Source organism: Pristis pectinata, chromosome 1 (genome assembly GCF_009764475.1).
Source record: "Pristis pectinata isolate sPriPec2 chromosome 1, sPriPec2.1.pri, whole genome shotgun sequence".
Taxonomy (NCBI): Eukaryota; Metazoa; Chordata; class Chondrichthyes; order Rhinopristiformes; family Pristidae; genus Pristis; species Pristis pectinata.
In genome coordinates, this window is record NC_067405.1 from 89,980,714 (window position 1) to 90,005,559 (window position 24,846).

The window sequence follows — 24,846 nt, forward strand, 5'->3', positions numbered from 1 at the left end:
TTCAGATAGGGAGACCATTTGAAACACTGTATTCACATTTGGGGTCTCACCAAAGCACTGGTCTATCTCAGCAAGACTTTTTCACCTTAACCCCACAGCAGTAAAGCACGATGTAACATTTGCCTTCCAAGTTGTAAGCCATAGCTACGTGTTTAGTTTGTGTTCCTTGAACCAGCACAAAATTCTGTATGCCAACATTTACTAATCTGTCACTATTTTTAAAAAAAATTCTAATCTTCCCAACAAAGCCCATAACCACACACATTTTCCTACATTATATTCCATATTTGCAATGTTCCAGCTCACTCATTTACCTCTTTATATCCTGTGTCCTAACTGCCTAACTATTATGCCATCAACAAACTGTCTTTTCATTCAAATGTGAATTGCTGAGTGCCCAGAGCTGATCATTGCAACATCCCACTGGCTACAGGCTACCTGGCTTAAAAGAAAACGACCTGTTCATTCTGAGTTTTTTTTGTCCCTTAGAAAATCCTCTATTAATGTTAATTGTGTTACTCCCAGTCCTGTGAGCCTTTAAGGCAGAGTCAGAGACAAGTGGCAGAATGGATAGCAAACTGTTAACATGAGACTAGAGCAGAAAGGTAATCACTCAACTTGTCAAAGGTGGGAAGCTATGTCCCACTTGAACTAATGCGATTTACTGTTTACATAAACAGTTTGGATGGAGATTGGAAGTATAATTTCAAAATGTGTGGATTTAATATTGAGAGTTAATGGGACTCTGACAAAATACAGTGTTAATGGATTTGCATAATGTTTTTTTACCTGGTAACCAAGCATCAGTACAGATAAATGTGAATGTATTTTGGTAGGAAGAATGAGAAGACTGCGTTTGTTTAAAAAAAGTGCGAAAACAGGATAGGATCAACAATCCAGAAATGCAGTGACATGAATCGCTAACAACAGAGAAACAAGTGAATAAGGCAAAGCAGAAAATTGCACTTCATTTCTAAAGGGATAGAATTGAAAAGGAGAAAAGTTGTGGATTTTTCTTTTAAATTTAGTCTTCATGCCACAATAGTTCTGCCATTCAATGTTTATGGCTGATCTTATCAACACCAAGTGCCAACTCTGCACTTGCCTTATACAGTTTGAGTCCCTTAACATCCAAACAACTATGATCCCTGTCTGCAAAACATTTGGTGACTGAGTGGTCACAGCGTTCCTGGGTAGACAATTCTAAGGATTCACACCTCTTTTTGTTAAATAAATATCCAGCTGGGGGAACGTCCTGTATCTAGTCGAGCTCAGTATGCATATGTATGTTTCAACTTCATCTCAAGTACAAGTTCTCCTCAACTCTAAGTAGACTAGTTCCACGCACCCACCACTCTGTATAAGTAGACCTATTCTATCCTGTCTCTTAAGATAACCCCACCCCATCTCCCTCCCCCAAATTTCAGAAATCAATCTGGTTAACCTTTGTCCCACTCCCAGAAGCAAGTATTTCTTCCCTGAGGTAGAGAGATCAGACTTCTATGCAATGTCCCAGGTGTGGTCTTGCCAGATCCCTTTATAATTCCACTGAGATACCTCTTATGTTCAAATCCTCTTATAATAAAAAAAACATCATTTGTCTTCCTAATTATTTGTTGTATGTGCATGTTCTGTGATTTGCATATATGTTTCCTTTTTCAATCTCTCACCATTTTAGTGTACTTTTTTTACCAAAGTGGATAGCCAACTATTTTTCAAATGATGGTGCATTTGCTAAGTCCTAAATTTAGCTGTTCTGTGACCTCCTGAAGCCTTTGAATGTTCCTCATAACCCAGACTAACACCTAGCTTTGTATCATCAATAAAACTTGGATATATTATACATGATCCCCTCATCAAAACCATCGATCTTGATTGTGAACACAGAACACAAAGAACGTTACAGCACTGTACAGGCCCATCAGCCCACGATGTGCCGACATTTTATCCTGCTCTAATATCTACTTAACCCTTTCCTCCCACGTAGTCCTCCATTTTTCGATCATTCATGTAGCTATCTAAGAGTGTCTAATGTATCTGCCCCCACAACCTCTGCCAGCAGTGCGTTCCATGCACCCACCACTCTGTAATAAAAAAACTTGCTTTTGACATCCCCCTCCAATCACCTTAAAATTAGGCCCTGTCATGTTAGCCATTTTCACCCTGGGAAAAAGTCTCTCTCCACTCGATCTATGCCTCTTACCATCTTCTACACCTCTATCAAGTCACCTCTCATCTTCCTCCTCTCCAAAGAGAAAAGCCCTAGCTCACTTAACCTATCCTCATAAGACATGCTCTCCAATCCAGGCAGCATCCTGGTAAATCTCTTCTGCACCCTCTAAAGCTTCCACATCCTTCCAATAATGAGGCGACCAGAACTGAACACAATACTCCAAGTGTGGTCTAACCAGGGTTCTATAGAACTGCAAAGTTACCTCGTGGCTCTTGAACTCAATCCCCTGACTAATGAAGGCCAACCCACTATACGCCGCCTTAACAACCCTATCAACCTGTGCGGCAACCTTGAGGGATCTATAGACGTGGACCCCAAGATCCCTCTTCCACACTGCCAAGAGTCCTGCCATTAACCTTGTATTCTGCCTTCAAATTTGATCTTCCAATGTGTATCACTTCACACTTTTCCAGGTTGAACTCCATCTGCCACTTCTTAGCCCAGCTCTGCACCCTGTCAATGTCCTGTTGTAATCTACAGCAACCTTCTACACAATCCACAACACTACCAACGTTTGTATCATCAGCAAACTTACTAACCCACCCTTCCACATCCTCATCCAAGTCATTTATAAAAATCACAAAGAGCGGGGATCCCAGAACAGATCCCTGCAGAACACCACTGGTCACTGATCTCCAGGCAGAATACGCTCCATCTACCACCACTCTCTGTCTTCTATGGGTGAGCCAATTCTGAATCCATACAGCCAAGTTCCCTGGATCCCATACCTCCTGACTTTCTGAATAAGCTTTCCATGAGGAACCTTATCAAACATCTTATTAAAATCCATATACACCATATCCACTGCTCTACCTTCACCAATGTGCTTTGTCACATCCTCAAAGAATTCAATCAGGCTCGTGAGGCACAACCTGCCCCTCACAAAGGCATGCTGACTGTCCCTAATCAGCCTATGCTTTTCCAAATGCCCATAAATCCTGTCTCTAAGAAACTTCTCCAGTAATTTGCCCACCACTGAAGTAAGACTCACTGGTTTGTAATTCCCAGGGTTATCCCTACACCCTTTCTTAAACAAAGAAACAACACTTGCCACCCTCCAATCATCTGGCACTACTCCTGTGGCCAGTGAGGATGCAAAGATCATCACCAAAGGTGCAGCAATATCTTCCCTAGCTTCCCGTAATAACCTTGGATATATCCTGTCCAGCCCCGGTGTCTTATCTATCCTAATGTTTTTCAAAAGTTCCAGCACATCCACCTTCCTCACGATGACATGCCCTAGCGTGTCTGCCTGTTGTACACCATCGTCACATACATCGAGGTCTCTCACTGGTGAATACTGAAGCAAAGTATTTATTAAGGATCTCCCTTACCTCTTCCGACTCCAGGTACGTTTCCTCTTTTATCTCTGATCAGTCCTACCCTCACTCTGGTCATCCTATTCTTTAAATACATGTAGAACGTCTTGGGGTTTTCCTTAATCCTACTTGTCAAGGCCTTCTCTTGCCCCCTTCTAGCTCTCCTAAGTCTATTCTCAAGCTCCCTCCTGGCTACCTTGTAACTCTCCAGAGCCCTGTCTGATCCATGCTTTCTAAACAGTTGAGGCCCCAGAGCAATCTCGTGTGTTACCTCACTGGTCATAGCTTGCCAGCCCATAAGTGACTATTGTTGCCTGTCCATTAACCAATCCTCAATCCATGCTATTATATTACTGTCAATACCACCCATATTAATTTTGTTAAATAACATTTTATGTGGCACTTTATCATAGGCCTTCTGAAAGTTCCAATATGCTACAGTTATACTTGCTCCCTTATTTATTCTTGTTAAAACCTCAAAATTCTAACAGTTGTCAAACATGATTTCTCCTTTATGAATCCATTTTGACTTTGCCGAATCCTATTATTTTTAAGTGCACTGTTACCACATTATTAGATTCTAATATTTTCCCATGACTGATGTCAGGTTAGGTTCCTATTTTTTTTCCTCTTAAATAGCAGTGCCAGATTTGCCACCTTAGGAACTATTCTAAAATTTGTGGTATTTTAGAAGAAGACAACCCCAGAGCATCTGCTTTCTGCATAGACAGCACTTCCAACCTGCATTAAACAGATACCGGAGAAAGTGTAATAGAACAATAACAGAGGTGAGAAGTTATTATTTTCAAAAGGGATTGAATACTGGGGCTTCTTCGCAGAAGAGAGCACCTGTGAGGGTCTTTGAGATTTAGAAAGACCTTGATCAGGTAAATGTACTGGGTGGATTAGAACTAAGGTACAAATATATAAAATGGTCAGTCGTAAATCCAATAGGGGATTCAGGAGAATATGGAAGTTACTACTGTTTGACTCTAATATCCATTTAAGGGAAGTTGGATAATCTATTTCTTTATCCATTGCAGTAGTTGTATTGATAGGATTAAGTGAAGAATGAGAAGACTAGTAGAGTGCATGGGTCTGTGAATAACAAATAGACTGTTGCTGTGCTGCTAATGGTACATAGTAGCATGGCATTTTAGAACATAGAAAACCTACAGCACAATTCAGGCCCTTCGGCCCACAAAGCTGTGCCGACCGTGTCCCTACCTTAGAAATTTTGTAATGCTATTGGTGTTTATAATTGCGTTTTGGCAATAGGCTTAATACAATTAATATTTTCTGCAACATTATGGGTGGAATCAGAGATGTGTTACTTGTACTGTTGGAAGTGATCTAAATAATAGCTATGGTAAGTGGCGCATGAGGTGCAACAGGAGTAAGCTGTTGACTCCATCAAACCTGATCTCTTGCATCTTCCTGTACCGCACTACGTTTTGCATTCCAATAAACATTGAATATTTTTCTTGGATGCTATTTTCCGTTTTAAGATGCTGTGATTCCTTCACTAAAGAGAATTATTTCCCTATAAAAAAACTGTCAGTTACCTATAATATGAGCTATCTCGGTCAAATCACTGCTTGATACGTAAAAAAAATACTCTGGATGTTGGAAATTTGAAATAACAGCGGCAAGTCGTGGTACTACTCAGCAGGGCAGGGGGGGAAATGAGAACGAAAGTGAGAATCTATGATAGGACTACTAGAGATTAAAGGAGGGGGAAGAAACATGACAGAAAAGTGACTGGGCAAGCTGAGAATGTGGTTTAAAAAGCATAGAAGTTCCTGAGTTTTATAAATAGAGGCATATATCAATAGAGCTGAGGATATTCTCCTTGGAACAGAGGTGATTGCAGGGAAATCGGAGAGACAAAACAGTTGATGAAGAACAGTTCCAATTGCCAGAGAAATCAAGAGGACATAGAGTGAAGGCGATTGACAATAGAGCCAAATGTACATGAAGAATACCTTTAATATGCAATAACCTCTGCTCCTTCAATCTCTCCACATTGTGTCTCTATTACGTACTGCTCTACTGTATGCCTTTATGTTTTTAAACCGCATTCTCAACCTGCTCTGTCACTTTACACAAATGCCCATCCCTTGTATCTTTTTTAGAATTCGTGCCCTCTGGTTTATATCGCCCTTTCTCATTCCTACTAACGGTTTGCACCTGCATGGTCTAAATTCAGTGCTCAGATTTCCTAGTCTAAGCGCCTTGCAGTTTGCACTTCCCCATGAGACGCCACCTGGAGTTCAACGGTGAAGAGCAGTTCTCTCTGGATTGACAATAAACTGAGTGAAAGTTCGAGACGGGTGTTTGGGAGATTTGGACGTTCGCCCGGTTACAGAAATAAAGCTGACTGATTTTTCTAAAGCGGGGGAGCCACGCCATTCTCTGGCCAGTTACTGTTTGCGGTGCATCGAATAGTATGATTTACTTGGCAATGTCTACTCTTCAAAACGTATTGAACTGAGGTTAAAATTCTTTTGGCTCCTGAAATTCTGTTCAATAGATGCACGTTTCATTTGCCGCAAAGATTCTGGAGAAGGAAATGACAGCAACTTGTCAGCAGCGCACCTCCCAAACACTGTGACCCCAGACAAGGACCGGCTCACTCCGACTATCTCCTGCGGGGCCTAAAATCCCGATAAAAATAAAAGATACAATAAAATCAGTGGGGTAAATCAAAGCAATCTGAACAAAACGGAGCGGAACAGGAGAAGCACAGAGAAACATCAGCAAATGAAACACTCGCAGCCCGAAGGAAGCGCCGCCAACCCCAGCGGCGCTGGAGGTCCAGTTCAACAACTGGGAGGACTGACGGCAGCGCTGAGCTTTCGGTGCGGACAACCATCTTTCCAACGGGCGACAGGTCTTTGTTCAGCAACAGCGGGTCCGGAGCGACGGTAATGGTGAGGGAGGGGACAGAGGGGAGATAGGGGGGGGGGGTGAGGGGAGATAGGGGGGGGTGAGGGGAGATAGGGGGGGGGTGAGGGGAGATAGGGGGGGTGAGGGGAGATAGGGGGGGGTGAGGGGAGATAGGGGGGGGTGAGGGGAGATGGGGGGGTGGGTGGGGAGGGGGGGTGAGGGGAGATGGGGGGGTGGAGAGGGGGGAGGGGGGAAGGAGGGAGGGGGGGGGGAGGGGGGAAGGAGGGAGGGGGGGGAGGGGGGAAGGAGGGAGGGGGGAGGGGGAAGGAGGGAGGGGGGAGGGGGAGGGAGGGAGGGGGGGGGAGGGGGGAGGGAGGGAGGGGGGGAGGGGGGAGGGAGGGAAGGGGAGGAGGAAAGGGGGAAGGGGGGAGGGGGGAGGAAGGGGGGAGGGGGGAGGGAGGAGGGAGGGAAGGGGGAAGGGGGGAGGGGGGAGGGAGGAGGGAGGGAAGGGGGGAGGGGGGAGGGAGGAGGGAGGGAAGGGGGGAGGGGAGGGAAGGGGGGAGGGGGGGAAGGGGGGAGGGAGGGGGAGAGGGGGGGAAGGGGGGAGGGGGGAGGGAGGGGGGGGAAGGGGGGAGGGGGGGGGAGGGGAGGGAGGGGGAGGGAGGGGGGGGAAGGGGGAGGGGGGAGGGAGGGGGGGGAAGGGGGAGGGGGGAGGGAGGGGGGGGAAGGGGGGAGGGAGGGGGGGGAAGGGGGGAGGGGGGGAAGGGGGAGGGAGGGGGAGGGAGGGGGGGGAAGGGGGAGGGAGGAGAGGGGGGAGGGGGAGGGAGGGGTGGAGGGGGGAATGGGGAGAGGGGTGGAGGGAGGGGGAGAGGAGGGGGGGAACGGGAAGGGGAATGAGGGGAGGGGGGGGGGAGAGGGAGGGAGGTGTGGAGGGGGGAGAGGGAGGGAGGGGTGGAGGGGGGAATGGGGAGAGGGAGGGAGGGGTGGAGGGGGGAATGGGGAGAGGGGTGGAGGGAGGGGGAGAGGAGGGGGGGAATGGGAAGGGGAATGAGGGGAGGGGAGGGGGAGAGGGAATGGGGAAGGGGAGGGGGGAATGGGGAGAGGGGAAGGGGAGGGGGGAATGGGGAGAGGGGGAGGGGAATGGGGGAGGGGGGAATGGGGAGGGGGGAGAGGGAGGGGGGAGAGGGAGAGGGAGGGGGGAGAGGGGGAGGGAGGGGGGAATGGGGAGGGGGAGAGGGGGAGCGAGGGGGGAATGAGGAGGGGGGAATGTGGGTGGGAGGGGGAGGGGGAATGTGGGTGGGAGGGGGAGGGGGAATGGGGGTGGGGAGGAGGGGGAAAGGGGGAATGGGGGAGGGGGAGGAGGGGGGAATGGGGGGAGGGGGAATGAGGAGGAGGGAGGGGGAATGAGGGAGTGGGGAATAGGGGGAGAGGGGAATGGGGAAGAGAGGGGAAGGGAGGGAGTGGGTGAAGGGGAGAGGGGGAATGGGGAGGGAGGGGGAGGGGGAGAGGTGGGGAGGGGGATAGGGGTGCGGAGAGGGGAGGGAGGGGTGAGGGGGTGGGTGAGGGAGGTGGGGAGGGGAGGGACGGGTGAGGGGGTGGGGGTGAGGGTGGGAGGAGGTGGGGAGAGGGGAGAGAGGGGTGTGGGGGGGAGAGGGGAGTGGTGGAGGGAGTGAGGGGATGGGTGAAGGGAAGGAAAGGGGAGGGGGAGAGGGAAAAAGCGGAGGGTAGGCGATGGAGGGGGTGAGGGGGGAGAGATGGGAGAGGGATGGCGAGAGGGGAGGAAGGACGGGAGTGGGGAGGCTGAAGGAGGGGGAGAGGGGAGGGTGAGAGGTTGGGGAGAGAGGGAAGGGGAGGGGTAGGAGGAGGGGGATGAGGTGATGGGGAGGGGGGAGAGCGGAGGGAGGGAGGAGGGGAGAGGGAAGGGGATGGGGAGGGGGGAGGTGGGGAAGCTAGAGGGGGCAGGTGGAGAGGAGGGAGGTGAGGTGGGGAGAGGAAGGGAGAGAAGGTGGGGAGGGAGAGGAGGGGGGAGGGAGGGGCAGGAGAGGGGTAGGGAGGGAGGGTGGTGGGAGAGGAAGCAGGGGGAAGGGGAGGGAGGAGGGGGAGAGTGGGAGGGCGAGAGTGGGTAAGGGAGGGGATGAGCTGGGGAGGGGAAAGGGGGGAGGGGGAGTGATGGGTATGGCAAGAGGGAGGGGAGGGGGAGGGAGAGGAGGAGGAAAGGTGAAGGAGGGGGAGGGAGGGAGAGGGGAAGGAAGGGAGGAGGAGGGGGGGTAGGGAGAGGGTGGTGGAGGGGGAAGGGTTGGGAGTGGAGGGAGGATGGGGTGGGGGAGGTGGAGGGGTTATGCAGGAGGGAGGAAGGGAGGAGGGAGGAAGGGAGGATGGGGGAGAAGAGGAGGGAGGGGAGGGGGAGTGGAGGAGGGTGGGTGGAGTGGGGGTGGAGGAGGGAGCAGGAGGGAGGGGTGAGGGGGAGAGGAGGGAGGGAGAGAGGGGGTGGGGGAGGGAGGGGGAGAGGGAGGGGGAGGTAGGGGCAGGGGAGGGAGGGGGAGAGCACGGGGTAGGAGAGAGGGATAGGCGGGAGGGAGGAAGGGGGTTGGGAGGGAGGTGGAGGGAGACGGAGGAGGGGGGATGGGGTGGGAGGGGGGATAGGGGAGGAGGGTTGTTGGGGGAGGGGGGGTGGGAGGGTGGAGAGTGGAGGGGGAGAGGGTTTGGGAGGGAGGGTGGGGTGGGAGGGGGAGGTATGGGTTGAGGAGGGAGGATTAGGGAGGTGGGAGGGAGAGGGGAAGGGAGGGGGGAGTGGAGGGGACGGGGAGGGGGAGAGGGAGGGGGAGGGCTAGAGGGTGGAGGGAGGGAGGGGAGATGGTGAGGTGGGAGAGGGGAGGCGGGGGCGATGGTGGGGGAGGGAGGGAGAAGGAGTGGGATGGGAGGATGGGGGAGGAGGAGGGAGACGGGGTGGGGGAGGGGAGAAAGGTGGGTGGGAGGGGAGGGATGGGGAGTGGAGGGGGAAGGAGGGGGGAGTGGGGGAGGTAGAGGGAGGTGGAAGGCGGGGGGAGGGAGGCATAAGGAGGGGGCAGGGAGAGAGGGCAGAGGTGGAGGGAGTGAGAGGGGAGGGGGTGAAGGAAGGGGGAGGGTGGGGGAGGGATGAGGGAGAGGGAGGTGGGAGAAGGGAAGGGGAGGAGGGAAGGGGGAGGGGGAATGAGGAGAGGGAGAGGGGTGGAGGGAGGGTAGGATAGAGGGGGCAGGGAGGGGGCTGGAGGAGAGGAGGGGGGAAGGGTGGAGGGAGAGGAGGGAGGAGATGGGAAGGAGAGGCAGGAGACAGAGCAGGGGGAGGCGGAAAGTGGGGGAGGGTGGAGGGGGTGGGGAGGGGAAGGGGAGGGGGAGTGATGGGGAAGGAGGGGGAGGGGAAGGAAGGGGGATGGGGAGGCGAGAGGGGGAGGGAGAGGAGGAGGGAAGGGGAAGGAGGGGAGACGAGGGAGGGCGAAGAGAAGGGCGTGGGGGGAGGAGGGGGGGATGGGGAGACGGGAGTGTGAGGGGGTTGGAGGAGGGGAGAGGGGTGGGGAGGGGGAGGGGAGTGTGAGGGGGATGGAGGGGGAGAAGGAGGAGGAGCGTGCGGGAGGAAGCGGGACAAGAGGGGAGAGGGAGGGAGGGGGACAGGAGGGGGAGGGAGGGAAGTGGGGAGGGAGCAGGGGGAAGGGAGGGAGGGAGGACGAGGGTGGGAGGGATGGGGGAAGGGAATGGAGGGGAGGGAGGGGGGCGAGGGAGGGGGTGGGGGGAGGGGGGGAGAGGGGGAGAGAAGTGGAGGGAGAGGGAGCAGGGGAGGTGTAGGGGGGGTGGAGGGAAGGGGGAGGGGGGCAGGGAGAGGTGGAGAGGGAAGGTAAAGGGGGAAGTGGGTGGGAGCGGAGAGGGGACGAGGGGGTGGACGGGGGAAAGAGTGGGGACGGTGGGTGGAGGGGAGGAGGAGGGAGGTGGGAGTGGGAGGGAGGGGTGAGGGGGGTAATGGGAGGGATGGAGGGGGAGGAGGAGAGTGGGGGGAGGGATGGAGGTGGGAGGGAGAGGAGAGGGGAGTCGGGGGAGGGAGAGGAGAGGGGGAGTCGGGGGAGGGAGGGAGTTGGGGAGTGAGGGGGCAGGATGGAGAGTGGGGAGAGAGTTGTGGTGGGAGAGGGGTACGAGGAAGAGTGAGGAAGAAGGAAGAGGAGGGGTGGGGTGAGGAGGGCGAGGGGAGGTGTGGAGGTAGTGGGGAGAGGGATAGCACAAATGAATAAAGAGGACGGAGGGAAGGAGAGATGAGGAGACTGATGAGAGCTGGGGGAGGTGAAAATATGATGGAGTGAAGAGAGGGAAGTGGACTGGGCAAAGGGGCGGGGAGAACGGTACAGATGGGAGGCAGGTGGAATGAGAAGGGAGTATGGGGGGAGGAGTGGGAGGAGGCTTGGGAGTGACACGGAGAAGTGGACAGGAAGATAGGGAGGGAAGGGTTAGGGAGAGGGGACTGGGGAAGGGGGACAATGTGAATAGTGGAGAGAGAATGGAATTTAGGGTTCGGGGGAGCATGGAGGGAAAGGCCAGAGGGAGGAGGAGAGAGGGAGGAATGGGATGTGGGTTGGAGGCAAGAAGGGAGAAGGAGGAATGGGGTGGGGGGAGGGAAGAAGGGGCAGAGGAAGGGAGGGAGTAGAGAGATGGGGAGGGACAGGAAGAGGGAGACTGGGACATGGAGGAAAAGGGGAGGTTAAAGGGGTAACCAAGAAAAAAGGTGGGCAATAAAGGGAGAGGATGAGGGTGGAAGGGGACGTAAGGGAAGAGGGAGACGAGAGGGTTTCTGAGTGGGAGAGGCAGTGAGAGACATAAGACCATTAGAACCAGATGCAGGAGTTGACCAGTTGTCCTCTAAAGTCTGCTCCACCATTCACTATGATCAAGGTTGATCCATCCTTGGCCTCTCCTTTACAGTAGAGAATTCTAAAGATTCATGACCCTTGGAGGTAAAACTTTCCCCATCTCCATTTTAAATGGGTAATCCCTTCTTATTACTGTGCCCCCTACCTCTCTGAGCGATCCTGTCAACTGCCCTTGAGATCCTGTATGTTTCAATAAGATCAGCTGTCATTCTATTATACTCTAATGAGCATAGCTGATCCCTCTGCCACCTCAGCGGCTCAGTCATAGAGTTGTACGACATGGATACAGGTCCTTTTGCTGACTGAGTCCATGCTGACCATCAAGCACCCATTTACACGAAACCCATTTTATTCTCCTCACGTTTCCATCAACTCCCCCTAGTATTCTACCACTCACCTGCACATAAGGGCAATTTACCGTGGCTAATTAACCTACCAACCTGCATGTCTTTGAGAAGTGGGAGGAAACTGGAGCACCCGGAGGAAAGTCACAGGGAGAACGTGCTAAATGCACACACCGCTGCAGGTCAGGATTGAACCCTGTGACTCCGGAGCTGTGGAGCAGCAGCACTACTAGCTGTGCCACTGTGCTGCCTTAATCATTTAGTGATTGCCTATCTGAAAATGACCTATTCTGAAAAATGACCCCTCTCTCTGCTTTTGATTAGTTGGCCACTTCCCATTCATGCTTATGTTTTACCCTTAAGTCCATGCACTCTTAGGTAGGCAGTAATTTTTTAAGTGACAACATATTGAATGCCTTCTGAAAATTTAAATACATTGGATCTTCTGGTGCACCTTTATCCACCCTCTTTATCTTGCTCTAATTCCCCACTCCTCTTCCCTTCTGCTCACCTGTCCTTCCTCAGTTCTGGGGAAGAGAGGAGGAAGAGGCAAGGGGGAGAAGGATTGGGAGTGATGAGAAGGAAGTCGGGGAGGGGGGGAGGTGGATATGCAGGGAGCGTGCGGAGCAGGGGAATGGAGAGAAGGTGGAGGGAATTGGAGAGAGGTGAAGAGAGAATGAAGGGTGTGTGGAAGATGGAGGGGTGAGGAGGAAGATTAGCACTGGAGAAAGGGTAGGAGTGAGTGAACGAGTGCTGAGGAGGGTGTACTGCTGGGAGCATTAACTAGTGTTTGTGGAATGGATAAGGATGGAGGAGAGAGAAATTGGTAAGAGAATGGGGAGGAGAGAAGTGGAGGGCAAGAGAGGGAACGACAGAATGGGGGAAGGGAAAAGAACTGGATCGTGTGTGCGTGAGAAGGGCAAGATGTGTCCCACCCTACTCCCTCACCAATCTTATGTTGTGCACCAGTGGCTAATCATGACATCTTCTGTCCAGCTCCCTTTGCATTGCCCTGCTCACTGGAATGTCGGTTCAACTTGTGTACCAGCTCTTTGTCATGTGAGTTTATTGGGATTGATTGCGTAGACATTATGGGTTTGGTGGGAACCAAGCTGAGAGATGACAACTCCTTAAAATCAAGCCTCACCTAGAACACACTATGCTCTCATGTTGTGACTCTCAGACCTCCGTCCTCCTCCCTTGGCTCTTCCTGCTCCTCTGTACATCTCATCTTGTTCTAACTATGGTTCTCATTTAAAATCCTCGCTTTATGTTTACCTCAGGAAATATAAAAAATTCTCACTAAGGAATCTTCACTGCCTTCCTTCCTCAGCCTTTTGCGCTTAGTACCTTCCTCTGCAACCCCATCGCCCATCTTATTTCACCCTCCACCCCCCCCCAACCCCCCCCCCCCCCCCCCCAAGTTCACTATTCTAATGTTGTTGAGGAAAGGAAATAAAGGGGAGAGGAAGAAGAGGAGGAGATGAGCATGTGTGAGTCTGGGCCAGGAGCAGACAAGGGAGGGAGTGATTCACACTGTGTGTGACCCTCCATTGGGTTAACATGTGCCAGCCCTTTCCTTTAATCCTCTTGGAGTATTGTTTGATATTCTTGAACACTGAGTATATCATGAGTAACTCTGTACTCTTTAACACTTATTATTCTATTTGACCCTTTAATTCTTACTTCTCAACATGTTGTGAGAGGGCTCTATTCTCTAACGTTGACTGTGTTTGTCTCGCATTGTTTCACAGTCTCTGCTATGTGTGCTCTCTGTCTTTGACACATAGCAGTTAAGTGTTTCCATGAGGCTTACACCATTTAGTATACATCAGCATGCTTTACCTGAAACCTTAAATTTACCATCTCAAAATATACCCTCCAGTCAGCCACATTTTCAAGGGTACTATTTCAGCCTGTATTGCTGGATTTTTACTGTTCAACTGGGCATTGAATAATGGTTATAGATATGAAATGCTGTTATGCTTTTTGTTGTGATAGAACTAACGCTGAATGTTGGAACAGGAGAATTAGGCATTTAGTGCTGGCATGACTTGCAGTGTTGGCCAGTACCTGGGACAGCGAGAGAACTTGGTTTTGACAAGGAATCCCTGCAAAGGGACCAGACTTAAGGAGAGTTTAAAGGTTTGAGCGTAAGCTTAAAAGGTGGATTACCATAGGAGGGAAAAGGCAACTGCTTTCACAGGTACCTTAGATACAGTACATTGGCAAGAACTATTCTTACCAATAATGTATTACTTTTAACTGTGTCCGCCAGACCAGATAGCCCAGCTGCTTTCCTCCACAAGCTTCACCCCATCTACAGCTCAGCTGTGAATCCTGACTTGCATCAAACACATTGTCCCAGTACTCACTCATCCACATTGGCTCCCAATCGACTAACACCTTAAATTCAAAGCACTCATTCTCAAGTTCACTTGCATTAATGACTCTTGCCCTTCTCTCTGTAACGTCCACCAGCCCTACAACATTCCAAGGTGTGGCAGTATTTATCTTGACTCTAAACTGATTTCTTCCCCATATCTCTACTTTTCCATCCTTTCTCTTTCTTTAACATTCTCCTTAAAACCCACTTCTTAAAACCATTCTATTTTAGTCTCCTGTGGTCATCTCTCCTGAAATTTAAACAGAAAATGTGGGAAATACTTATCAGGACAGGCAGCATCTGTGGAGAGAGAGTTAATGTTAGAACCGGGGAACTTAGAACAAATGGATGTTTCGGCTTGCAGAGACTGGGAGCAGTACCTAGAGCAAGCTGAGTGTCAGAGAGAGACCAAGAGAAAATGGAAGACACAGATTGCTGTCAACAGAGGGTGATGGAAGCTCGTTAATGGTGTCTGGAATAGATGTAAGTAGAAGAGTCAAAGTCAAGTTTATTGTCATATGCACAAGTACATGTATACACAGGTTCAATGAAAAACTTGCAGCAGCATCACATGAACATAGCAACAGATAAGCAGTATTCACAAGAACAACATAAATTAAACATACATTATACACAATTTTTACAAGAAAGAACACAATTCAGAACAAAAAAAAGTCCATTGTAGTGCAAAGCGATCAGAATGGTCATCATGATGCTGTACTATTAGAGTTGTGCCAGTTGGTTCAAGAACTGAATGGTTAAAGGGAAGTAGCTGTTCCTGGTGGTGTGGGACTTCAGGTTATGTACCTCTTGCCTGATGGTAGCTGCGAGAAGATGGCATGGCCCGGAGGATGGGGATCTTTGATGATAGATGTCGCCGCCTTGAGGCAGCGCCTCAGATAAATAGTACTGATGTTGGGGAGGGATGTGCTCATGATGTATTGGGCTGAGTCCACTACTCTCTGCAGCTTCTTATGTTCCTGTGCATTCGAATTCAAGGAAAGAGACACAAAATATAAGGATAATACTGTGAGATATGAAATTCAGGTGTTTTGAACCTCTGGCCCTACTGCTGTATCTCATTTTTTCTCTCTCCACAGACACTACTTGACCTCTGGCTTTCCCAGCGTTTTTTCTTTCAGGACCCCAGCAACCGCAGTGTTCTGTATCTTACTGTTCCATTAGTATGTTTTTCTCTGCTCTTCAAATACTTACATCTCTTCCTGGCAGATTAATTACCATTTAAATACCTTCACCACCCTCTCTCAGTCAACACCAACATGCATCGTTCATTTTCACTTGGTCTCCATTCCGTCATAGACATTCCCTTTGTTCTCTTCACTCCCTTCTCTGCCACTTGAATTGTGCCTGTTTTCAAAATGTTCTTAGTTCCAATGAAAGGTCATTGACCTGAAACATTAACACCGTTTCTCTCTCTGCTGATGCTGCTTGACTGCTGAGTATTTACTGTTTTTATTTCAGATTTGTAGGATTTATAATTTTTTTGTCATGTCTCTTTATATGGCTCAGTCTCTGATAATCCTCCAGTGATGAACCTGCAGATGATTTGCGGTGTTAAATAATATAAAATATAACTTTTATAGGCATTATTTTGTGGGATTTTGACCCTTCTGTCTTGATTTAGGTGTAGACTGAATTGTCAACAAAACGACTGAACCATGTCTCGGCCACAAGCCCTAGCACTGACTGCGGCCACATTACTGGGTACGGCTGTAGGCTGCCTGTATTTGTGGAGGACTTTTAGAAGTCCCAAATGGAAGAGGGCCCTAACCAGCCAGAATGGAGAGGCTGTGAAGAGACGAGAAAGGACCTCACCAAGTGGCAATGTGGAAGCCTGCTATCAAACCAGCACAGATGACCCCTTAAATCCCAGCCCACTGGTGAGCAAGATACTGGGAGCAAGTGTCTTCGTAGTGGAGTCAGAAGTGGATTGGGAACAAGTGTGGCCGCTCTTGAGGACTGAATTGGACCGTTACCCTGTGATTGGAATTGACTGTGAGTGGGTGAGTGTGGCTGGCAATGTCTGTTTTACTTTCTGCTCATCTGTGCTTCGCCTTGCTGCTCACGGCTCATGTACACCTGCCCCAATTCTGAACCCTGTGTTCTTGGTCCCTGATCTTACCACCCACCCCCTCCCATACTATCACCAACAAAATCAGCCTTCCCCTGATCACCTTCTCCCTGGGCTGACCTCGCTGATCCCCCCGGGGCTCCAACCTCCCTCGCATGTATCTCATCTAATGTTTATCCAGCCAGCTCCTGGCATCCTGCATCACTGACTATATCTCCACTAGTGTTAATCCAGCTCCCTCTCATTGGTACTCAGTAACCCCTCTCCCCTAGCACCCTGCGTCACTGATTGTATCTCCACTGGTGTTAATGCAGCTTCCTCACACTGTCACTCAGTAACCCCTCTCCCAGCACCCTGTGTTGCTGACTGTATCTCCACTGAAGGTAATAAAATTCCCTCATACTGCCACATGCTAACAAACATCTTCCACCATTCCTAAGTATCCTGTGGTATTGGCTTCCTGTTAGTAGATACTAACACAGCTCCCCTATGCTGTCACTCAACAACTTTCAGAACCTGAGAAATAGGAGCAGGTGTGGGCCTTGCATCCCCTTGAGACTGCTTCACAATTCAGTATGATCACGGTTGATCTGATCTTGATTTTGTCTCAACTCCCGTGCCCATTCTCCACAGCCTTTGATTCTTGTATAATCCAAAAAGCAATCTATTGCAGCCTGGACTATCTTTAATTCCTCAACACCCTATACCATTGCTTGTAACCCCATTAATGTTAAACCATACTGTCACCCACAAATTTTCGTTTTGTTCATTTTTGGGATCTGGGCTAAACTGGTAAGGACAGCATCCGTCTTGAACCACTGCAATCCTTCTGTTGAAGGTGTTCCCACAGCTTCATTGGGTAGTGAGTTCCAGGATTTAGACCCTGTGACGTATTTCCAAGTCGGAATAGTGTGCGACTTGGAAAGGAACCTGCAGACGCTGATGTTCTCATGCACCTGATGTCCTTGTCTTTCTTGGTGATATAGATCACAAATCAGGGAGGTGCTGTTGGAGTAGCCTGGGCTAAGTAACTGTTTTGGCAGATTAATATCTACAAGTAGTGGAGGAAGTTAATATGTAGGGTGATTAGTGAGGGTACCGATCAAATGGCCTGTTTTGTCATGGATGTTGTTGAACTTCTTGAGAGCTATCAGTGCTGCACTCATCCAGGCAAGTGGAGAGTATTTCTTAGCACTCTTGACTTGTGCCTTGTAGATGGCCATGGGGTGTCAGGAGGTTAATCATTTGCCATAGGGTTACCAGTCTCTGACCTACTCTTATAGCTACTGTATTTACGCGGCTGGTCCACTTGAGTTTCTGGTCAATAATCACCACCAGGATTTTAATGGAAATCCAACCATGCTAATGCTGTTGATTATCAAGGGTGGGTCTCTCTTGTTGGAGATGGTCATTGCCCAGCACACTCATAGCACAAATGTTACTTGTCATTTATCAGACTATGTCCAGGTCTTGCTGCATGTAAGGGTTGCTTCATTTGCTAATATGTTGTAAATGGAATTAAACATTGTACAATCATCACTGAATATGCCCAATTTTGACCTTATAATAGAAGGAAGGTCATTGATGAAACCGCTAAAGATAGTTGGGCCTAGGACACTGTCCGGAGGAACTCCTGCAGTGATGTCCTGGGATTGGGATGACTGATCTCCAACAACCACATCGTCTTCCTTTGTGTGAGGTATGACTCCAACCACTGTAGTGTTTTCCCTTTGATGTCCATTGGCTTCACTTTTACCAGGGCATTTTGATGCCACACTCAGTCACATTCTCCCTCAATGTCAAGGGCAGTCGCTGTCACCTCTCCTCTGGGATTGCATTGGTTGGTGCAAGGCTGTGATGAAGTTTGTAGCTGACTGCTCCTGGCAAAACCTGAACTAAGCGTTGGTTTTTAATAAGTAAGTGCTACTTGACAGCACGGTTGTTGACGTCTTCCAACACTTTGCCTTTTATTTAGGATAGAGTGATTGGGCAGTAATTAGCTGGATTGGACTTCTCCTGCTTTTTTGTGAACTTGACATACCTGGGCAATTTTCCACTTTGTTGGTTACTTGTAAGTGTTTTAACTTTATTGAAACAGCTTGACTAAAGGCATAGCAAATTCTGAAGTGCAAGTCTTCAGTTCCACGGCTGGGATGTTGTTTGGTCCCATAGCCTTTGCTATATCCAATGCTCGCAATTATTTCTTGTGGATAGAAATGAATTAGACAGACACTGGCTTCTGTGACAGTGGAGATCACAGGAGGAAGCATCAATTATCGGCACTTCTGGCTGAACTTGGTTGTGAACTCTGCTCTCCCATTCTTCATTACCCAATGTTAGTCATTGTAATTTTACTGATGCTGATGCAGCTCCCTCTTTGTCAACTGAAATAATTGGCTTTTATTCATTCATGTAGTACGGGTAGTGAATTTATTGCATATCCCATGTCTCTTTGAGGTAATGATTGATGAGGTGCATTCTTTAAGTGATCTGTGATGGGTACTCTCACAGCTCAGTTAAGTAATAAGTTTCAGGCTTTGACCCAGGGATAATGATATAGTGTCATTCCTGATCCTTGGGATCCTCCAAAGAGCTATAAAAAAAAACAAAAGTACTTGGTCATCCTTGTATTGTGAGAACCATTTTGTACAAAGCAAGCCCCCAAAATAACAATGTGTCTAAACCAAATAAGTTGCCTTTGTGATGTTGATTGAGTGATAAATATTGACCAGAGAGAGCACTTTTTGGAACAATATCTTTTATATCATCTGAGGGAGCAAATGTCACCTCATATTTACATTTCATCTGAAGGATGGAATCTTAGTAATGTGCTGGAGCTGTAACCTAGAAATTCTGGGCTCATGTCATTGGAAAGGGGCTTGAAACCACAACCTTTTGATTCGGGGGCAAAAACTTGACCCACGGTCTCACAGTTGATATTGTCATATCCACAAGGGTATTTGGAAACTCAACTGAAATGGCCAGAGATGCAAGTTAATTTAAATCCTTACTAACTGAATTTTACAAAGCAATATAGAGCAAATCTGTGGGTCTAGTGTTAACTTATAGTTAGTTGAAGAACGTGCGGTTGGTTATAGATGTAGATATTAGTGACTTGTTCTGCTCTTATCTGATGTCCAGTGTTATTTTTTTAATGGGAGGAGGAGTAGATCATTCAGCCTTTTGAGCCTGCTGCCCATTCATTAAGATCATGACCTTCTATGATAAGAAATCCCAGCCCACCCCCTTTCTAATCACTGACTTTTGTCTCCAGTCTCTGCTATAAATTCAGTTCCCTGGACACCAATATGAAACTGAACCAGATTGTGGGTACCCTTGGCGTTTAATGTCTGAGTTGGACTTCAGACCTTGTATTTTCTCTTTCACCAAGACTGCCTACATCCATCATCTTAACCGTCTGCTGCCGAGATGTATCGTAGATTCAACTATTCCAGCATTCTCTTCTGTAAACATTAACTCATCCAAAATTCTGCTGCTTGTAACCTAACTCATGCCAAGTCCCATTCACCCAATGACCCTGTGAATGCTTACCTGTATTGACTTCTATTCCATCATTTCCCCAGTCTTAAAATGTTCATTGTTGCATTCAAATCCCTTCATCCTTTTTTCCCCTTCTTAAGTTCTGTAGCTCTCCATTCCTACAGCTCTCAGATCTCTGGACTCATCCAATCCCAGTTTTTCGCACATGCTTGATTTCCTTCTCAGTGATGGGTGTGACTTTGGTTGTCCAGACCCTAAACTCTGGAATTCTATTGGTGAACTTTGCCAATATTTCTTTCTTTTTGTCACTTAAAATCATGTCTTGGTTTTGCCCACTCATGGTTCAATGTCAAATTTTATTTGATAACACTGCTGTGAAATGCCGTGGGAAAGTTTAGTACGGAATATGAACGCAAGTTGTGATAAATTTTGGAGATGATGTGTTCCATGATGAATGTTGAACACGGTAATCTGGAATTGTTGAAGACTGGGCTAAGTTTAGCTGATTTTTGTCTTGGAAAACAAACAAAACTGCAGATGCCGGAATCTGAAACAAAACTAGAAATGCTGGAAGAACTCAGCCAGTCATGTGGACCCGAAATGTTAACTGGTTTCTTTTCTGTAGACGTTACTTATGATTTTACCCTTGACTGCTTTGAACTTTCAGTTCAACCCTGGAATCCTTGACATTATTTTTAATTTTCTCTATCTCTAAAATGTTTTCCAGGTTTCTGTGAAGGGTAAAGCAAACCCTGTGTCTCTCCTTCAGATCGCCTCCTACAGTGGCTCCTGCCTTCTCATCCGCATGCCCCAAATGACCAGGAGTAGTTGTTTGTTGCCAAAGACTTTACTGCGCATGTTGGGGGATGACAATATTCTGAAGGTTGGCGTCGATGCCTTTGAAGACGGCTGCAGGTTGCTCCGTGATTACTGTGTCACAGTCAAGGGCTGCTTGGATTTGCGATATTTGGTCACGCAGCAGAGGTTAGTAATGGATTAAATTATAGATCATTCAGATTACGTTTGTACTTCCTTAAATATAGAATGTTAATGTTTTATTTGAAATAGATGGATAGATAGAAACAATTTCCCCTGAGGAAGTGCAGGACAAGAGAGACAATGTAAAACTTCAGGATTGAGGCCAGAACATGCCCTCTGGAAGAGAGGTGTTGAGTTTGGGACACTGAATTAAGGTAGATGAATAGAGTAAGAATACAGATTACCCATGACATAATTGAATGGTGGAAGAATCTCTAGAGGCTCTTTTCTGTTTGTTTGGTGCTCTTGTGGAATTGTTTACTTTTCTATTTGCCCTTAAGGTTATTTTCCCCTAGCATCGAGATTTTATTTCTTTTTCCCTTTAAGGTAATCCTGAAACAAAAATTGGTTTTATTAACATTAAAATAGAGATAATTAAACTTAATCAGTGATGGATCTTGAAGTGGTCAAATTCTGCCTCTTCAATTCTGCATTAATGACTAACCCTGCTCCTGTCACTTTCACTTGAAAGTACCTGGTTTTATTTAATTTGCCAACTTGAATGACTGTTTTGGTTGGTTTTTCAAGGCCTAGCTAGACAGCTGTTTTTATTTTATTTGGCTTTCTAAGCTCTACTAAATGTTAGACCTCAGCTTTGAAATTCATACTTGTTTCCCAATATGTCACATTGAAAAGTAAAGTTTCACAGTTTTCTGATCAATTCTTTGTTAATACTTCTAACTCAATTTTGTTCTTTTTCAAACTAATCCATGGTATTAAGAATCTAAATTGGAAGGAGTCCAAATGACCTCCTAGACCTTGGCCACCGATTACCCTCCCTCTGTTCTTACTCAATAATGAGACCCACTATCTCGCACTACATAGCAAAAGTTAGCAGCTGAACAACTTGAAGTGGCTTCTTCCAGGCTATTGGTGCCAATTTTTTGATTGACTTCCTTTATGTTTCTCAAGCTGGTTTCTTTATCTTCTGTCTATAATTAAACAGTATTGCTAAAATGTGTTGTACACTTGATAGAGTGAATGGCATCCTTCTAGTAACTTCAGCATTCTCTGATTCTGCTTCCTGGTGTTTATCAAATGTTGGGCTGTCCTCTACACCTGATGTTCGTCAAATGTTGTGCTATCTGTTTCTGAAGATCAACTGGGGAGACCTCTACCCTGCTTTTCTTTGAAGACAGTGCTGCTAGCTCTTTGAGCACCTCAAAGGGCAGATGGGGCGTCAGCTTGATGTCGTGTTCAAAAGACTGACCTGACAATGCAATACTGCTTTGGAGTGTCAGCTTTGATTTGTCTTTTATTCTCTCGTAGGATGTGCGTGTCACTGCCAAGGACAGTATTTAAAACCCCTTGCCATTTTTCATTGAGAACGGTGGCAGAGTAGCGCAGCCAGTAGAGTGCCAGAGACCCAGGTTCAATCCTGACCTCCAGTGCTGTCTTGGAGTTTGCACATTCTTCCTGTGACTGCATGGGTTTCCTCCAGGTGCTCTACTTTCCTCCCCCAAGTACCAAAGTTTGGTAGGTTAACTGGCCACTGTAAATTGCTGCTAGTGTGTCGTTGGGTGGTAGAACCTGAGGGGTGTTGATGGGAATGTTATGAGAATTAAAAGTGATATTAGTGCAAATGGGTGGCTGATGGTCAGTGCGGATTCGGTGGGCCGAAGTGCTTTCTTATGGTGACGTTCCCATATCTCCACTGCCCCTGCCTGTCAGGGTGGTAGTATTTCTAGGCCTGGGAGAAACTACTGAAGAAGCTTTGTTGAGTAACTGTAGTGTATTTTATAGGCAATACACATTGCAGCATGGTGTTCAGTGACAGAGGGAGTGAATTTTCAGAATAATGGATGGAATTTCAATTAAGTAGGTTCCTTGGTCCTTGTTGAATGTTATTGGAGCAGCACTTAACAAGGCAAATGGAGAGTGTTCTGACACATTCCTGATTGCTGTCTTGTGGAAGGACAGAAGAGTTTTGGTAAATCACTCAGTCCAGGATGCCCAGCTTATAATCTGCACTCTAGTCATTTAGTTTGTTCATTTATTGATGATGGGAGGGTGGGGGCTGCGGGCAACCATGATAATACTGTTGGTAGTTGGATTCAGTCTTAGCGGTAGATTGTGAGGTCCAGAGTCCATTTTATCATACTAGGGGACCATTCAATAGTCTTATAACAGCAAGATAGAAGCTGTCCTTGAGCCTGGTGATATATGCTTTCATGCCTTTGTATCTTCTGCCTGATGGGAGGGGGGTGAAGAGAGAATGTCTGGGGTGGGTGGGGTCTTTGATTGTGTTGGTTGCTTTACTGAGGCAGCGAGATATGTAGACAGAGCCCATGGAGGTGAGGCTGGTTTTCGTGATGTGCTGAGCTTTGTCCACAAATCTCTGCAGTTTCTTTCTGTCCTGGGCAGAGCAGGTGCCAATCAAAGCTGTGTTGCTTCCGGATAGGATGCTTTCAATGGTGCATCTGTAAAAATTGGTGAGGGTCAAAGGACACATGCTAAATTTCTTTAGCCTCCTGAGGAAGTAGAGGCACTGGTATGCTTTCTTGGCTATGGTATCTACACGGTTGTACCAGGACACGCTATTGGTGATATTACTCCTAGGAACTTGAAGCTCTCAATGGCACTACTGTGATGCAAATATTATTTCCCACTGCCAGTGCATTCCTGAATTTTGACCTAGTATGGGGCACACAAGCATGAAGAAGGTTGTCTTCTTATTGTGTGGAGTGAATTGAATTGGTTGAAGCTTGGCTTCTGTGATAGCCATAGGAGACGGCTAAAATGCAAATACTTTTTGACAGGGATAGTTGCAATTGCCACACTCTGGTCATTTTGTACCCACACTGTAGTCCTCCATTGTTGAGGTAGGATATGTTTGTGGATCCTGCTTCCCCCATTAGTTGTTTAATTGTGTTGGCCCATTTACAACTGAATGTGGCAGGACAGCAGAACTTCGATTTGGTTCATCACTAACGAGATTGCTTATCCCTACCTACAGGCTATTTCATAGTGTCACCTGACACAGTAGTAGGTGTTCTCAGTTTGAAGATAACGTTTAATCTCTGTAAAGCATGTGTAGTAATCAGATTTCCGATTTAGTTGTGAATAGCTATGTATACATCATTGAGATGGGTGAAGATGGGGTCTAGTATGTTTTTCACAAGATGGCACCTGTCATGACTGTGATCTGGCAGTTGCATCCATCAGGACATAACTAATTGTTCAGTGGTGGTGCAACTAAATACCCTTGATGATGGGCACTGAATCCCCTTAGAGTAGGTACTGTTGTCATATTTAAGTCAGACTGAGTAACAGTGAGTTGATTTCCTTCCTTGAAGGACACTAGTGAGTCAGTTGGTTTATAATGATAGTTTCACAACTTTCATTGCTATTTTGGTCTGCTGGTTGCTTGTCCCTCTTAGTATTCCCTTTGGAATAGCATCATTTTTATTACCCCTTTGATGGGAGCCTTGAGATGTTTTCCTACATTAATGGACCACTATAAATGCATGTTCTGTAATTTACCTGATTTATTGAATCCATCAATTTTGCTATTTGTCACGGTGTGATTTTAGTCTGTTTGCAAAACCATGAAGCCACCTTTGTTCAGTATCAACAGCTTAATTTATATTCGACCCCATAACCTCGCAACACACCTCGAGGTGATTCATGTTGCATTTTCAGACAAAATTTGACACTGAGGCATTTAAGCAGGTGTGAGTGCAGATGATCAAAAGCCATGCCAAAGAGGTTGGTTTGAACATGGTGAGAGCGTAGGGAGGTGGACAGGAATACAGAGCAGAGCTTTGGCTGTGAGAAGACGTGACCACGAGATAAAAAGCAAAGGAAATCAGTGGTGTTTAAGAAGCTCTGACTTCACATGTACCATCTTAGTGTGAGTGCTTAGGATGGGTCCTGCTAGTAGGCCTAACTGTGTATGATTCAGCTCTTTGTGGAGAAGAGGATTGGTCTTGTAAGGAGAAAATAGTTGGGTTGTAACTCGTTGCACAGTCAAAGAGCTGAAGTCCTCTATCAGTGTTGAATCCTATCCAGTTAGAGCATCCAAGTCGCCAGGTACTAAACAAATGGTGGTTGTTTGTCCTGTCAGTGACTTGTCATTTCCATCCAATGCCGGGGCAGTGCTAAGTGTGATTGTTGTTACTCCAAGCCTGTTACTTAACCAGTTGAGCATGTTTC

At 47.7% G+C, this 24,846-nt stretch overlaps 1 protein-coding gene across 9 annotated transcripts in view; it reads left to right on the forward strand.

The window, feature by feature from the left end:
* Nucleotides 1–6,298: 6,298 nt before the first annotated feature.
* Nucleotides 6,299–24,846, forward strand: part of exd2 (exonuclease 3'-5' domain containing 2) — a 40,762-nt gene continuing 22,214 nt past the window's right edge. The window contains exons 1-5 of one of the 9 annotated variants that reach the window (XM_052016309.1): nt 6,421–6,479; nt 12,671–12,733; nt 14,425–14,543; nt 15,706–16,084; nt 20,381–20,637. In XM_052016309.1, the coding sequence (XP_051872269.1) occupies nt 15,740–16,084; nt 20,381–20,637 (602 nt within the window). In that variant the 5' untranslated portion in view covers nt 6,421–6,479; nt 12,671–12,733; nt 14,425–14,543; nt 15,706–15,739. Of the gene's footprint in view, nt 6,486–11,219; nt 11,415–12,670; nt 12,734–14,424; nt 14,544–15,705; nt 16,085–17,722; nt 17,852–20,380; nt 20,638–24,846 lie in introns of those variants that run through there. The other 8 variants (XM_052016317.1, XM_052016327.1, XM_052016300.1 and 5 more) reach the window with 8 other exon arrangements.